The following is a 17,099-nucleotide window of genomic DNA, read 5'->3' on the forward strand; positions in this document are numbered from 1 at the left end:
GGCTGACTTTGACAATAATTCTCTGTTGATAGCATCAGTTTCCTGGTAGTATGCAGTGTGTCCAAAATTTATTAAACCATAGAAGCCTTGTTCACCTCCACTCTCCCTCTTATCTATTGATATCTCATAGAAAGTGTTTTCTAGAACAGTTTGGGAAATAATACTTCAGACTTAAGAGTAATCTCTTCATTTTACAGTGAGAAAAACTGAGGTCCAGAGAGGTTAAGTAACTTGCCTATGGTTACACAGATAGATATTAGCAGATATGAGATGAGAACCTTTGTTTCCCTACTCCTGCTTCCATGCTATTTCTACTGTCTCACATATGTATTTGATGTATTTGTGAGGATGCTTCAGTTGTATTATCATATTCTAATATCCTTACGGGGCAAATCTTTACATGCCATTAAGATGTAAAGAAAATATTTTTATTTCCACTCTGGATTTTTATTTTGACCACAAAGAAAACACTAAATTGTTTATAGAAAAGGCAGAAATTCGTATAATATGACTTATTCAGGGGCTTATTGTTGAATAGGGATAAGGTGATATCTCATTGTGGTTTTGATTTGCATTTCCCTGATGATTAGTGACGTTGAGCAATTTTTCATATGTTTCTTTGCCATCTATGTTCTTTTGAAAAGCTCTGTTCATGTCTTTTGCCCACTTTTTAACGGTTTTTTTTTTTCTTGCTGATTTGCTTGGGTTCTTTGTAGATTCTAGATATTAGTCTTTTATCAGATGTATAGTTTGTGAATATTTTCTACCATTCTGTAGAGAAGTTTAGTTTAATCAAATCCCATTTATTTATTTTTGTTTTTGCTGTAATTGCTATTGGGCACTTAGTCATAAATTCTTTGCCTAGGCTGACATCTAGAAGAGTTTTTCCTACATTTTCTTCTAGAATTCTTATGTCTTCATGCCTTACATTTAAGTCTTTTATCCATCTTGAATTATTTTTTCTGAGTGGTGAGAGATAGGGGTCCTGTTTCATTCTTCTTCATGTGGCTATTGAATTTTCTCAGCACTGTTTATTGAATAGGGTGTCTTTTCCCCAGCGTGCATTGTTGTCTGTTTGGCAAAGATCAGCTGGCTGTAGGTAGATGGTTTTTACATCTGGGTTCTCTATTCTGTTCAGTTGGTCTTTGTCTCTATTTTTGTACCAATACCACACTGTTTTGGTTACTGTAGCCTTGTAGTATAGTTTGAAGTCTGGTAATGTGATGCCTACACCTTTGTTCCTTTAGTTTAAGATTGCTTTGGCTATTCACACTCTATTCTGGTTCCAAATGAAGTACAGAGTTATTTTTTCTAGATCTGTGAAATATGACTTTGGTATTTTGATGGGGATTGCATTGAACTTTTAAATCACTTTGGGTAGTATGGACACTTTGACAATGTTGATTCTACTGATCCATGAGTGTGATAATGTTTTTCTATTTGTTTGTGTCCTCTGTGATTTCTTTTCCTCAGTGTTTCATAGTTCTCTTTGTAAAGATCTTTCACCTACTTGTTTAAGTATATTCCTAGGTATTTTATTTTCTTTGTAGCTATTGTGAATGGTATTGAGTCTTTGATTTGACTCTCAGCTTAACTGTTACAGGTATGTAGAAATGCTATTGATTTGTGTACATTGATTTTGTAACCTGAGACTTTGCTGAATTCATTTGTCAATTCCAGGAGTCTTTGAGGTTTCCTAGATACAAGTTCATATTGTCAGCGAAAAGCAATACTTTGACCTCTTCTTTCCCAATTTGGATTCCCTATATTTCCTGATTGCCTGATTGCTCTGGCTAGGACTTCCAGTGCTATGTTGAATAGAAGTGGTAACAGTGGGCACCGTTTTCTTTTTCCAGTTCTTAGTGGGGATGCTTTTAATTTTTCCCCATTCAGCATGATGTTGGATGTGGGTTTGTCATATTGGCTTTTATAATTTTGAGATATATTCCTTCTATGCCTAGTTTGTTGAGGATTTTTATATGAAAGAGTTGTAGATTTTTGTTGAATGCTTTTACTGAATCTATTGAGATGATCGTATGATCTTTGTTTTTGTGTCTGTTTATGTGGTGAATCACATTTACTGATTTATGTATGGTGAACCATACTTGCATCTTTGCGATGAAGCCCACTTGGCCATGGTGAATTATTTTTTGACGTGCTGTTGAATTCGGTTTGCTAGTATTTTATTGAGGATTTTTCCATCTATGTTCATAAGGGATATTGGTCTGTAGTTTTCTTTTTTTGTTGTGTTCTTTCCTGGTTTTGGTATCAAGGTGATATTGGTTCATAGAATGAGTTGGGAAGAATTCCCTCCTTCTCAATATTATGGAATAATTTCTGTAGTGTGGGTACCAGCTCTTCTTTGTAGATCTGGTAGTATTTGGCTATGAATCCATCTGGTTTGGGGATTTTTTTTTCTGGTTGTTGTTGGAAGGTTTTGTATTGCTGCTTCAATCTCATTGCTCATTATTGGTCTGTTCAGGAGTTCTGTTTCTTCCTGATGGAGTCTTGAAAGATTGTGTATTTCTAGGAATTGTCCATTTCCTCTGCATTTTCTAGTTGATATATGTAGGGATTTTTGTAGTATTCACAGATGATGTTTTGTATTTCTGTGGTGTCAACTGTAATGTCTCCTTTTTCATTTCTGATTGAGCTTATTTGGGTTCTCTTTTATTCCTGGTTAATCTAGTAAGAGGTCTGTCAATTTTTATCTCTTCAAAGAACCAACTTTGTGTTTCATTGATCCTTTGTATTTTTGTTTTCCTTTTTATTTAGTTCTGCTTTGAGCTTTGTTATTTCTTTATTTCTGCTGGCTTTGAGTTTGGTTTGCTCTTCCTTTTCTAGTTCCTGGAGATGAGACTTAGGTTGTTAATTTGTGACCTTTCTGTCTGAGGAATGCTTTTGCTGAGTCCCACAGATTTTGATAGCTGTCTCTCCTTTGTTGTTTGGTTCAGAGACTCTTTTGACTTCCATCTTCATTTCATTCTTGACCCAATAATCGTTCAGCAGCAGGTTGTTTAATTTCTGGTGTAGAATTGAGTGTTTCTCTTTTGATTGTTTTCTAGTTTTATTCCACTGTATTCTTAGAAGATACATGGTATTAATTCTATTTTATTAAATTTTTTGAGACATGTTTTGTGGCCTAAGATATGATCAGTCTTGGAGAATATCCCATGTGCTGCTGAGAAGAATGTATATTCTGTAGTTTTGGGGTAGAATGTTCTGTAAATGTCTGTTAGGTCCATTTGATTTAGAGTCTGGTTTAATTCCATGGTTTGTTTATTTATTTTCTGCTTTGATGGTTTGTCCAGCTCTGACAGTGGGGTGTTGAGGTCCCCAGCAATTATGATGGTGTTATTTATTTTTTAGCTCTAGTAAAATTTGCTTTATGTATCTGGGAGCTCGTGTGTTAGTCACATATATATTTAGGATTGTTGTCTTCTTGTTGAATTGCTCCCTTTATCATTATATAATGACGCTCTTTGTCTTTCTTTACCATTGTTGCTATAAAGTCAATTTTATGTGATATAAATATGGCTACATCTGCTTGCTTTTGATTTCCATTTATGTGGAATATTTTTTTGCATCCTTTCATGCAGAGTCTGTGTACATCCTTGTGGTTTAAATGTGTTTCCTGGAGACAGCAGATAGTTGGATTGTGTTTTTTCTTCCATTCAGCCAGCCTATGTCTTTTGAGAGGAACATTCAGATCATTAACATTGGGTGATAGAATTGGATGTGGCATGTTATCTGTTCATCACGGGTAGTACCTTATTGCTTTGTTTTCCCTCTTGTGCTATTCTATTGTTTTATAAGAGTTGTGAGTTTTAGGGTTTTGGGGGGGGTGCTTTTAAACTGGTGGGTATCTATTGTGCTGATTCATGTATAATGCAGTTCTGAATATTTTCTGCGATGTTAGTCTGGTCATGGAAAATTCCCTGAGTGTTTGCTTGTCTGGAAAAGAATTTCTCCATCAGTTGTGAAACAGGTTTACAGGATATAAAATTCTAGGCTGGCAGTTCTGTTTAAGAAGATTAAAGATGGGGCCCCAATCCCTTCTGGCTTATAAGGTTTCTGCTAAGAAGTCTGCAGTTAGCCTGATGGGTTTTCCTTTGTAGGTTATTTATTGCTTTCATCTTGCTACTTGCAGAATTTTCTCATTCATTTTGATTTTAGCCAGGCTGATTACTATGTGTGTTGGAGATATCTTATTTGCTATGAATCTTCCCAGTGTTCATTGACCATCTTGTATCTATATGTCTGAATGTGGTAATACCAGGGAAGTTTTACTCAATAATTCCCTCAAATAGGTTTTCCATGCTTTTAGCTCTTTCTTCTTCTCACTCACTGATACCTATAATTTGAATGTTAGTTCACTTCACGTAGTCCCTTCTCTCTCTCAGTGATTACTGAGAGACATACTTTTTTATTCTCTTCTCTGCCACTGCGAATAACTGAGTTATCTCAGGAGCCTTGTCTTCAACCTCTGAGATGCTTTCTTCTCCTTCGTTTAGTCTGTTGTTGAAACTTTCTGCTCTGTTTTGAAATTTCCTAAATGACTCTTTCATTTCCTTTTGTTCTATTATATCCTTTCTTATGTTGTCTAGCTCTTTAGTGACTTTTCATTGATTTACTAAAATTTTTTTGGCTTCTTTTTGCTGGTTTTCAGCTTTCTCTTCAATCTCTTCATCTTATTTGCCATCCATATTCTGAATTCTACTGCTGTCATTTCAGCAATTTCCTGTGGGTAGAGTTCACTACTGTAGTTCCATTGTGATCCCTTGGGGCTGTTAAACTATTTTGTTTTTTTCTTGTTACTAGGGTTCTTTTGCTGGTTTATGCTTATCTGGCTCCTCTGCTCTCAGCTCTGGGTTGATAGGTTTGTAGGGCACATGCTCTCCTTTGCTGGGAACTCTCCTCTTCACTGGGCTCTGAGCTTCTCCAGGGCTGACCTTTGCCGTTATCTTTTTCTTTCTTCTTGTTCTGCTTCACAATTTCTTTCTGTGACATCTCCAGCAGGCTCTGCACCTTTCCCTCTGAACTACACATGAGCTGTGCCCATTCCCTCCTCTCCTTTATCTGAAACCATTCTTTCCTTCCAGGACAATCTGATAGCCAATGTCTCTAGTCAGCCATCTTGGGAACCACCTCCAATTTATTAATAGTTCTTAATCACATAGTCTTTTTAATTTATTACATTTTGGTTTTTGTTTGCTTGATTTTTTTTTTTTTTTTTTTTTTTTTTTTTTACTTAAAGTTCCTTTACCTCCTAACACATTACTGGGTGCACAAGTTTGTCATATATTGAAGTAAAACAAAGGATATTATTATGATTTAGCAATGTATACTGGTATTTAAGAAATAGATATAATGATACATCAAAACATCACTGATTTATTAATCAATTAACACAGAAGATCAAACTAAATTATAAAGTATCTTTTCAAGTAATTTTTTTTCTAGTTATGAAAGTGATATATACCTTACTTATAGCAAATTGGAAGATACAGATGCATTCCCTTTGTTCTAGTTTCTGTACACCTATGCACACACGTTCTTTAAAAAGTGAAACCATTTTATATATACAATTCTGTATTGTGCTATTTTCATATGTTAATATTTTCCCATGTTATTAATAGTCTTTTGAAACATAATTTTAAAAGTGAATGTATCATCACTTATTTACATTTCCCATTATAATTTTGAGTTAATTCCCCATATTTTTAGTTTTTTACATAGCTATTTGGGTTTAAAATTATTTTAAACATAAATAATTTGAGGAGACTGTAAGGAAGACATTTTAAAAATACATCTACAACCAAAACATTTGTAAGTTTAATTTAGTTAGTTAAAGTTTGTAGGAAATGAAAGGAAAATAGTATAATTTTTAATCACTTACAGATATTTTAATGTGGATACTTCCTATCTGCATTCAACACTATAATTTTATCTTTGTTTAAAAGAATTGAAGTGTTCAATGGTTTGTCTAGCTATATATATTGCCTTATTGAAGCAATCTAACATGTATTTTTACAAAAATGATTGCATGTCACCTTTTTATTTTATAAAAAGCAGTTTTGGCCTACTACTGCATTCTTTTAAATTATCCTTTTCAATTAGCAGCATGGAGAAAATATTCCAAAGAGATTTATGTACTTAAAATTATATTCATATTTTTTAAGCCAAGAGAAATAATGGCTTATTTTAATACTTTTTTTTCTTTTTTTTGAGACAGAGTCTTGCTCTGCCACCTGGGCTAGAATGCTGTGGCATCAGCCTAGCTCACAGCAACTTCAAACTCCTGGGCTCGAGGGATCCTCCTGCCTCAGCCTCCTGAGTAGCTGGGACTACAGACATGTGCCACTACGTCTGGCTAATTTTTTCTGTTTTTAGTAGAGACGGGGTCTTGTTCTTGCTCAGGCTGGTCTAGAACTCCTGACCTCAAGCAATCCTTCCTCCTTGGCCTCCCAGAGTACTAGGATTACAGGCATGAGCCACCGGGCCTGGCTGAATACTCTTGTACAAAGAACTAAAAAACTATTATGAAACCTTTTCTTCTATTTGAATTCCAAAATGCGCTTTTTGAGGTTACTGAGAGCTAGGCTGATGCCATGGCACTCACTCTAGCCAGGGCAACAAAGTGACACTCTGTCTCAAAATGCATATTTTTGCTGTCTTCCTTTATGCTCATGCCCACATATACTTTATATTCTTATATCCTTTACCTCTTTACCTCAATTAAAACTTAGCTTTTTTGAAATCCTCTTTATTCCCTCTTCCTCCATGGTGCAGATCTACGATTCAGAGATCTGGACCTTGTTGCAGCTACTTTCAAACTATCAGCATCATTCTTAGTTTTCTCTGAATATGATTGTTATTCTTCCCTTTTCCCATCATTGGCTACCATCTTGTTTCACATTCCTTAAATATGTTTTGGTACTCATTGTTTTCTTGTTCACCTTACCTCCTGCCATTATTTTGCACGCCTTTCCAATGCCCTTTTAAAATTTCTCGAGTTCTCTATGCCACACCTATGTCTATACTAAATGAGTTCACTTTGAACTCTATAATCCCCTATAACAACCTTACTTATGAATATATTAAGTTTTAAAACTTTTCTTAGTGTATGTTTATATTTTTAATTTTAAAAATTAGTACATTTGTATGACACTTTACAATAATTAAAAATCTTATTTTCAAGTAATGTATAAAGGTACTGGAAAATAAATTTTATTGATGCATTGTTAAGTAGGAAGAGAGAATATGAAACTCTTATTTCCTACTTTTGTTTTTTAAAATATGTTTTGGAATAATTTCTCACAGCAGCAATATGAGATAGGCATTTTGTTATCCTCCACTTTAAAGAGTGAAAAACTGATGTTCAGAGAGAAAAGTGAGTTATTCAAGGTCACAAAGAGAGTACGTAGTGAATCAAAATTCTAGCTCCAATCTGTCTGTCTCTGCCCTTCCAAACTATGTAATTAGAGATTTAGCTTTGAGCCTATGTATGGTCTAGGTTTTTTTTTAATTGAATTCAAATATATAACTGAAAATATAGTGATTTGGGATCTTGTAGCTCAAGAACTATGGTTTTATTCTTTGATAATGCAATAATATCCAAAATACACTAATTTGATTAATAGCAAAAATTTATACTTCATTTTAAATGTTGTATAACAATTTACCAATTCAATGTAGATAATAAATCATAGATAAAGAGAGTGGACTTTTTAAAATACTGATTGTTTTTTAAAAATGTAGGGACATCCCCATAGGCTAAAAATTTCTTACTTTCTTGAATGAATAAATAAGACCCTATGTTAGTCTGCTCATTCTGTCACAACAAAATACCATATTAGGTGGCTTAGACAACAGATATTTATTTCTCACAGTTCTGGAGGCTGAAAAGTCCAAGATCAAAGTTTAGACAGTTTGCTTTCTGGTGAGTGTTCTCTTCCTGGCTTCAAGATGGCTGTCTTCTTGCTGTGTCCTCACATGGGAGAGAGAACTTGCTATAGTGTTTCTTCTTCTCATAAGCCACCAGCCCTATGGCATTAGGGCTCTACCCTTATGATCTCCTTTAACATTTATCACCTCCTCACAAGGCCCAACCTCCAAATATAATCATATTGGGAGTTAGGGCTTTATGATATAAATTTTGGGGGGTCACAGGCATTCAGTTCATAACAGAGACTTATCTCATCCAGATTACTGACAGTGATATCAAACGATATCTTGTGAAGAAGGAAAATTCTTCCTGAAAGTTAATGACAAAAGTGTAGGAAATCCCCAGCATGCCCCTTGGTTTCTCTTAGTAATTAATGATCATCATTTGTCATTTGTTTAAATGCTTTTTTTTTTGAAGTAGTTTATATTTCATCCTGTAATTCCTTTTGAAGAAATTAAATTTATAGGTTTACTACCTACTTATTGAGATAATATTTCCATTTCTTGTTCTAAAAGTTGCTTAATGTAAGCTTAGAGATATGTCTGCTAATTCCAGCTACTGGAATTTTCTGTGTAATTAGAATTTATTAGTAATTTATCTTGAAAACTTGATATTTCCATCCTTATGTGATGTGTCATTTAGGGTAATTTTGGAAGTGTGGAGATGTGCCGGTATGACCCTCTACAGGACAACACTGGGGAGGTGGTGGCTGTAAAAAAGCTTCAGCACAGTACTGAAGAACACCTTAGAGACTTTGAAAGGGAAATTGAAATCCTGAAATCCCTACAGCATGACAACATTGTAAAGTACAAGGGAGTGTGCTACAGTGCCGGTATGTTGCCCATCCGAAACCTATTTTAAACTCAAGGTATATCTTTAGCATCCTGGGTAATAGAAACATATAGTGTCCTAAGATCTGGACTTGTAATATGCCAGTGCCCAGAGAGAGAAGCATTCTGTAATGACTGGAGATTATGCTTGGTGATCATGGACTATAAATACAAGTCGTCTCTGGCCAGTTGGTTTATCATTCTCTTCACAACTTGCTTAAGCTTACCAAGACAGTATCATTTTTAAAGAAAGAAATTGTCTTTGCTTACATTTTCTATAAAAATAAAATTTTTAAATTTTTAAAATTGCTTTTTGTTCAGTATAAATGAGGAGGAAGGAAGTTTTCTCATAAGTCTATTTTGGTTTACCTAAAAGGTTATAGAAAAATAAAACATAAATATTTTTAAAGCTTCTATTTAAAACTTTTTTATTCAAAAAGCCTGTGTTCTTAACTACTGCATTACCTTTAATTTACAATAAAGTTTTGTCATCATAAACTCAGATTTTATATATGTTTAAGTTATTTATGTATGATTTTTTCTAATATTTCATAAAAATATGGCAAAGCAAAACATCATGTTTCTATTTGTATGTTAAAAGGCCGGCGTAATCTGAGATTAATTATGGAATATTTACCATATGGAAGTTTACGAGACTATCTCCAAAAACATAAAGAACGGATAGATCACAAAAAACTTCTGCAGTACACATCTCAGATATGCAAGGTACCTAATACCCTGGTTATTTGTTGTAGATGAAATGAACATGTTGAAGTCATTGTTAGGAAATCCTCTAGATTCTTTCTTAGATAATAAAGGGAGTATATAGGGCTAAGACCAGTTAAATTGTTTATGCTTATAAAACTAAACTGAAAGAAAAATTTACTTTATCCATAGGGTATGGAGTATCTTGGTACAAAAAGGTATATCCACAGGGATCTGGCAACAAGAAATATATTGGTGGAGAATGAGAATAGAGTTAAAATTGGAGATTTTGGTTTAACCAAAGTCTTGCCACAAGACAAAGAATACTACAAAGTGAAAGAACCTGGTGAAAGTCCCATATTCTGGTAAGTATATTTCAGTATAATAAAGTGAAATTTTAGAGCACAAACTTCTTTTCATTATTATTAATAGTTTTTGATTTATATATTTATAATTTATCATATGCTTACATTAGGCTAAATACATTTCATAGATTATCTCATTTATCCTTATAACAACCCTTGGAGAATATGTATGATTATTACCTCCATTTTAAGCATGGGGAAACTGAAGCATACATAGGTTAAATAGCTTGCTCAAAGTCGCATGACTAATAAATGGTAGAACTGGGATTCAAATACGGATAGTCTGAGCTCAGAGTTTGTACTTTTAAGCTTTCTTAATAATGCTTTAATCTGGCATTAATTGAATATTTTTATATGTTGAAGCTGAAGGTAATTTTTAATATTCAATTAAAATTATGAATTGTGAGGAGCATTCATCCCTAATTTTTTTATGTGAAATACATCGTTTCTATTGATCTGTGCTTTGATGCAAAGTTTTCTTTTTTTATGCCTCCATTCATTTATGGCGCATTTTGTTTTCTAGGGCTGACTTGGTGAAATTATATTTCAATGTTTTGGTTTTGTATACATTCCAAATAGATTTTAATTCTGGTTTATTGATCTGCTGAAATAATACTATTAAGATGATATTTGAGTCAGATGTTAGTTTCAAAATAGGGGTTTGAGGTTTTATTTTAGTTAAGTATGTTTTATTTACATTCCTTGATACATGACTTGAAAAGTAGAATTACTAATATAAATAATATAACTTAATTTATAAATATTTTATGGGATTCATTAGAATTATTAGAAATATAGAGATTACTCAGTTTTCTACTGCTAAGTTCATAGATCATCTGTATTTGCTGGTTATCTTCATTTTATTTGGTATCTGTAAATTTTACAACTAATCCTCGTTGTTGGAAATTATTAGTCCAGAAAGAAATCAGGTAAGAAAGCACCAGTGATTTAGAACAAATTGACTATTCCCACAGAAGATAACTTACGATGCTATTATGAATGTGTTTAAAGAAGAATCCTTATCTTTTAGAGATGCATCCTGAAATAATTGTGGTTGAAATACTATCATCTTTGGTATTCACTTTACATAAACCCAGTGGGGCAGAGGTGTGGAGTAATATATGAAACAAGAGGGGCAATGAGTTTAGCTAAGTGACAGGTACACAGTTGTTCATTTTTCTCAGTTTGAAATTTTTTTAACATTAAAAACACATTTTAACAAGGAATGTCCTCATGATAATCATTAGCATTACCACTGTCTAACTATTTTTAGGGTATCAATGAAACTAGAAAATAAGACTCATAAAAATGTGATCATATACTTTAGTCATGCCCTATTGATACATTAATTTCATTTTTTTCAGAATGAAAAATTAAGGAAGTTAAGTGGAATTAGCTGGTAATCAATAAATATTACTTATATGAAGATCCAGTGATTTGGGCATGCTTAATGATTATAATTTAATAAACATTTATTAAGTACCTACTGTGCTCCAAATACCACACAAGGAGCTTGGGATAAGATAAGATTAGCATCAGAAAAGGACTGTCCCTTAGTAGGAAGGCTAAACTAAAAGGAAAAATTTGACAAAGTAGGCAAATTCACCTGACAGGTCCACTACCCATAATCTCTTCCTTTTAAGAGCTCATAATTTAGGAAAAGTCAAATGTATAATCAAATCATTGCAAGGCAGTGTGTAAGTGCAACAATTAGGTTAATGGGAAAACATAAGAGTACAGGTAATTCTGCTTAGGGTTTAACTCAATCAGAGAGAATACCAACTAAAAGATGACATTTCAACTATTGATTAGTAGATAGACAAGAGGAAGGGCATTCCATGAGGAGGTAGAGAAGAACAAAGAGCATCAGGGGTTTGAAAGTGAATGGCATAATCACAGAACAAATGGGGAATAATTAGGGCTGGAAAGGGATTGAGCACTTCTATGGTTTGAATGTGTGCCCTCCAAACTTCAGGTGTTGCCAATGTGATGGTATTAAAAGGTGGAGCCTTTAAGAGATGAAACAGGTAATCAAAAGATTTTCCCTTTTATATAGCCAAGCAGATATAACCCATTACATACAAATGCTCAGGATGAACATTAACTAGTCCTCAAGTAAGAGGACTTGACAATGGTATTTGTCACACACACAGTTCATCCTAAATTCACTTGGTATTAGGAGTGACCATCTATGTTAGCTAATTGGCTTTGTACAAAGAAAATATGCACTTTTCATATCTTCATGACAGGAGATAATTTTGCATCTTGGAAGGAGGCTTTTGCAGAAGTTAGACTCCTACCCTCCCACAGAAACTGGGAGGTAAGGGTGCTATCTTCCTTGATTATATTTCAAAGGGGTAGTTACAGGTTCTTGAGAAAGACATTCTTGGGTGATACAGTTGGCAAGAGGCTTTTAAGCAAGAACTTTTAAAAAGATTTACATACATTTTAAACAGACAAAGAATTTACAGTTCTAAGTTTTCCAAATGCTCTAAGAAAAAAAGGAGAGGAATCTTTCCTCTTATTTTTCAATAGGGATTCAACAGAATTAATTCAACAGAATTAATTTTTTTTCTTTTTTTATTTGTATTTACCCTTACATAAGTGATGGAACAGAAAAAAACAGCCATGGAGATGAGGGGTAAATTACAAAGAATAGTATCATGAAAACTAGAGGAAGACAAAATTTGGCAAGGAGTGAGGGAGTAGCACCATTTTCAAGGAAATTACATTCCCCTTGTAGAATAAAACTAATACATATTTTGAAATAACTAGATGCATAAAGGTTTTTTGTTTGTTTGACTTCTGGATTAACTGTATTTTCTCATTTTCCATATACATTCTTTAGACATGTAAAGTTTTTAAAAAGCTAAATATAAAAAGAATATAGCATTAGATGTTCAACTGTGTGGTATAGAGTATTAGTACTGTATAAATTCAGTAGCATGAAGTCATTAAGACCTTGAGTAGACAGGGAAGGATTTGTGGAAGTGAGGAAACTCAAATTGGATTTTGAGCAAAGATTAAATTTATATAATTCATATTTTTAAACTCAAAGGTCTAAAACAGATCTCTGTTAGCCATCTCTATAATAAAAAAACTTAGCAATAAAACCATGACATTCACAGTCCATTGGCCAAAAGTCTTCCTTGGATAATGTTAATGCTTGAGTGAACAATGACATCATTTCTCTCTCTGACTGTTTTCTGTGCTTCCTCTCATAATCACCCCCCTTCTGATTAACAGGTTCTTTCTTTTATATGTTTAAGTCTTACTCCAGCCCAGAAGCCATTTTTTTCTCTAGGATACTTATCTGGATCCATTTAAAGCTTAACTTGCAAAGAGCAGCTTATTTTTCAGTTCTTACAAGGTACTTTGCAGGCAACCCTGGTGCTGCTTATAGAGATCAAAATAAATTTCTTTGGATTTTAGTTATCTTTCTATGTCAGAGGTTCCCAAGACCACCCCCAGGTTTAAGGATTTGCTGGGATGATTCCACAGGACACAGAGTATAGTCATATTGATGATGATTCATTACAGGGAAAGAATACAAAGCAAAATCAGCAAAGGGAAAAGGCATGTGGGACAAATTCTGGAGGAAACCAAGCACAAGCTTACAAGGGTCCTATTCCCAGTAAAGTCATGTGGGACATGCTTAATTCTCCCAGCAATGAATTGCAGCAACACATGTGAAATGTTACCAGGAAAACTGATTAAGAGACTGGCTGCCTAAGATTTTTATTGGAACTAGTTACATAAGGGCATTTTGCCTGGTATATAACACAATCCCAGACTCCCAGAAGAAAAACAGATGTTAGCATAAACCCTATTGTTTGTACAGTTTAGGCAGAGTGAGTCACTCTTATCCTTTAGGGAATTGTGGAACCCTTCCTGAAATCTAAGTTCCCAAGTGCCAGGCCAAGTGTTAACATTGCAAGGAGGCCCTTCTGAGCATAGCAGCCTCAGGCCTGCTATGTTAATTCTTTTCTCTACATCTTGTTTTATTTAAATACAATGATTTGTAGGTAAAATCAAGAGTTGGCACATCAAGTAACTGTCTTGTAAATACTCTGCATATATTACAGGTATGCTCCTGAATCACTGACAGAGAGCAAGTTTTCTGTGGCCTCAGATGTTTGGAGCTTTGGAGTGGTTCTATATGAACTTTTCACATATATTGAGAAGAGTAAAAGTCCACCAGCGGTCAGTGTGCTTTTTATTTATTTTCAGTTTTTTTTTTGACATGAGAAAGGCTTTATTCAGAGAATAATAATAAGCCTAGGACTTATTTTAGAGCCTCTTACTGCTTATTTGTAAGGCAATATCCAACAAAATAACACCAAACTTATTTATTAAGTTAATTTGAATTTTTAAAAAGGGGGTGTTAGAGCACTATTTAGTATATTCTCTTAATATTATTTTTAGAAAATCCACTAAGCTCATTCATTCCAAGAATTATTGCATAAGTTAAAATAAGCCTTTCAAAGTAAATTTTTCCTATGCATTGTAGATTGTTTTAATATGAAAAATACGAAAATATAAAAATCATCTCTAATGTAATTACTCAGAGATAACCATTTTAATATTATGGTATGTTTTCTTTCAGGCTTCTTTTTATTATTTATATAAAAGTGAAATTTTATAAACAAATATAGTTTTATAAAATTAAGGTCCTACGGTGCAGTTTGCACTCTTGCTATTTCATTAAATATTATAGCATGGTATTTACTATACTAGACATTTTTACCGCAAATGTGATTTCTAATTGCTAGGTAGCATTCCTTTGTAAGGATATATATGTCTGGACAATCATTTTCCATTTTTCAGTCTTTTAAATAATACTTTAATGGACATAGTGAACATCCTTATACATAAATATTTGTTTATCTGTGGTTATCATTTTAGAATAGAAAGATAATTATAAGTAAAAGGTTATGAACTATTTTAAAGGTTTTTGATTATTTCAAAATGCTTTCCAGAAAAGCTGTACCAGATTACATATCAACAGGGGTGTACATTTCATCATTTACTACTATTGGTCATTATATATTTTATGCAGTTTTGCCAAATTCATAGGCAAGTTGAATATATTTTACTTTGTATTTTTTAGTGTGATTGAGCATGTGTTTGTTGGGTGTGTGGAGTGAATATGTGTGTGTCTGTGAATTGTCTCTGTGTGTTGCCTATATTTGTATTGGTAATTTTTCTTACCAATTTATAAGAGCTCTATAGATCAAAAATAAATGATTTGTGTTGTTAATATTGCTATAGTTTGTAATTCAAACTTCATGAACTTTTGACATATGAAAGTTTTCCCTCCATTGCATTTATGCCTAAATATATTCATTAATTTTCTTTTTATGTCCTCTTTTACATTCAGACTTTTTATTTCAATTGAAATGTAATATGTGTTAAAACAACAACGAAACTCAAAGTAAATATGTGTTTAGTTCATATGTTTTGAACATTTCTCAGGGAATTTGTGTTGAGTTTCTTACAGTATGGAAATGGCATGAGAGAGTTTTCACATTTAACAGTCAACCAGTTTGAAAAACCAGTTTTCTTTCCAGAACATACAAAAACATACATATACTGAAAATTTCTCATTTACTGGAAGAAGTTGAGGAAGAATTCCACTTCAAATTAAATATACAAAAAAACTCATTGAAAAGTGGGTTTGTGTTTCAGGAATTTATGCGTATGATTGGCAATGACAAACAAGGACAGATGATTGTGTTCCATTTGATAGAGCTCCTGAAGAATAATGGACGATTACCAAGACCAGATGGATGCCCAGATGAGGTAACAAAAAATGTTTTTATTCATAGTAACCATGCATTTTCTTTTTCTTCATATTCAAGGATTTCAGGTCACTTTCTGAAATTTAATTTGCTGAGCTTTTAGATAAATAGCAAATCTGATGACTGTGGATAAGACATAGGCTATGACACATACCCTGTGCAGGAAAATTAAGTGGGAATTTCAAATACATGACTTCACCACTTAAAAGATGGCATTTAGTGTTCATTGTAATTATGATTTATTTTCTACTTTACAGATTTATATGATCATGACAGAATGCTGGAACAATAACGTAAATCAACGCCCTTCCTTTAGGGACCTAGCTCTTCGAGTGGATCAAATAAGGGACAATATGGCTGGATGAAAGAAATGACCTTCATTCTGAGACCAAAGTAGACTTACAGAACAAAGTGTTGTATTTCACATTGTTGTGAACTATTATTACATATACCATTATTACCTAAATCATGATGCTAGCCAGCAAAGATGTGAAAATATCTACTCAAAACTTTCAAAGTTTAGTGAGTATTTCTTCATGAGGCCACCAGTAAAAGACAGTCATGAAAAGTTCTTAACAGGGAATTTTGTAAAAAGTTTCATGAACATTATCAGTCAGCTAACCTCACCCTTCTCTGATAAAGAAAAAAAGCCCAGACTTTTTTCAACTTAGCTTTTTGAGAGGTGAAAAAATTATAATGTAAATTTTGCAATGTTAAAGATGCACAGAAAATATATATGTACAGTTTTTACCACAGTGGATATATAATATCTTGGCATCTTGTGTGATGTTTTACACAAGGGCTGGTGTTCATTAATGTTTTCTAATTTTTTTAATAGTTGATCTATAATAACTTCACTGTATAAATTAAGATGCTTAGATAATTGAATAAGCACCTTTGTGTCCTTGTTCATCTTTATCACTGGCCAGCAATATAAGCAGGTGTATACTTTTAGCTTGTAGTTCATGTACTGTAAATATTTTTAATGGAAAGGGAACAAATGTCTAATTTTATTTGTATAGGAAATTTCCCTAACCCTAATTAAGAATACATTTTGAAATAGAACAAGCTTACAAAGATACAACATAATCTATTTTCTTATTTGTTTCCCTTGTATCTATTTGTGGTGAATGTGTTTTTTAAATAGCACCATCTCCAAATTTTTCTAAGACTACAATGAATAGTTTTCATTTAAAATTTTGAGATTAAGTTTGTCAGGAATATTGTCATTCCTTGAGCAGTTGACTGCCAATAAGATTCTTCAATCCCTGAGACCTATGGTCATGAATTAAATTGAAGCATAAGCCATAAAATAGATTGTTTTTAAAATGCATAAGCTCATTAAGATGCATAGAAGGTTAGGAAATTTTTTTTCTAAAAACTATATTTGAGGGGTTTCAGAACTCTCTATTGCAGTCATGAAAGAGATTTATTTCCTTTTGTGAGAGGG

General features: G+C 33.2%; 1 protein-coding gene across 1 annotated transcript in view; it reads left to right on the forward strand.

Annotated features, from left to right (window-relative positions):
- JAK2 (Janus kinase 2) overlaps nucleotides 1-16,645 on the forward strand; it is a 105,155-nt gene extending 88,510 nt beyond the window's left edge. The window contains exons 19-24 of the mRNA XM_069474180.1: nucleotides 8,591-8,780; nucleotides 9,380-9,504; nucleotides 9,676-9,848; nucleotides 13,934-14,051; nucleotides 15,537-15,650; nucleotides 15,907-16,645. Coding sequence (XP_069330281.1) covers nucleotides 8,591-8,780; nucleotides 9,380-9,504; nucleotides 9,676-9,848; nucleotides 13,934-14,051; nucleotides 15,537-15,650; nucleotides 15,907-16,014 — 828 coding nt within the window. The 3' untranslated portion in view covers nucleotides 16,015-16,645. The remainder of the gene's footprint in view (nucleotides 1-8,590; nucleotides 8,781-9,379; nucleotides 9,505-9,675; nucleotides 9,849-13,933; nucleotides 14,052-15,536; nucleotides 15,651-15,906) is intronic.
- The last annotated feature ends 454 nt before the right edge of the window (nucleotides 16,646-17,099 follow it).

This window comes from Eulemur rufifrons, chromosome 7 (assembly GCF_041146395.1).
Source record: "Eulemur rufifrons isolate Redbay chromosome 7, OSU_ERuf_1, whole genome shotgun sequence".
NCBI lineage: Eukaryota > Metazoa > Chordata > Mammalia > Primates > Lemuridae > Eulemur > Eulemur rufifrons.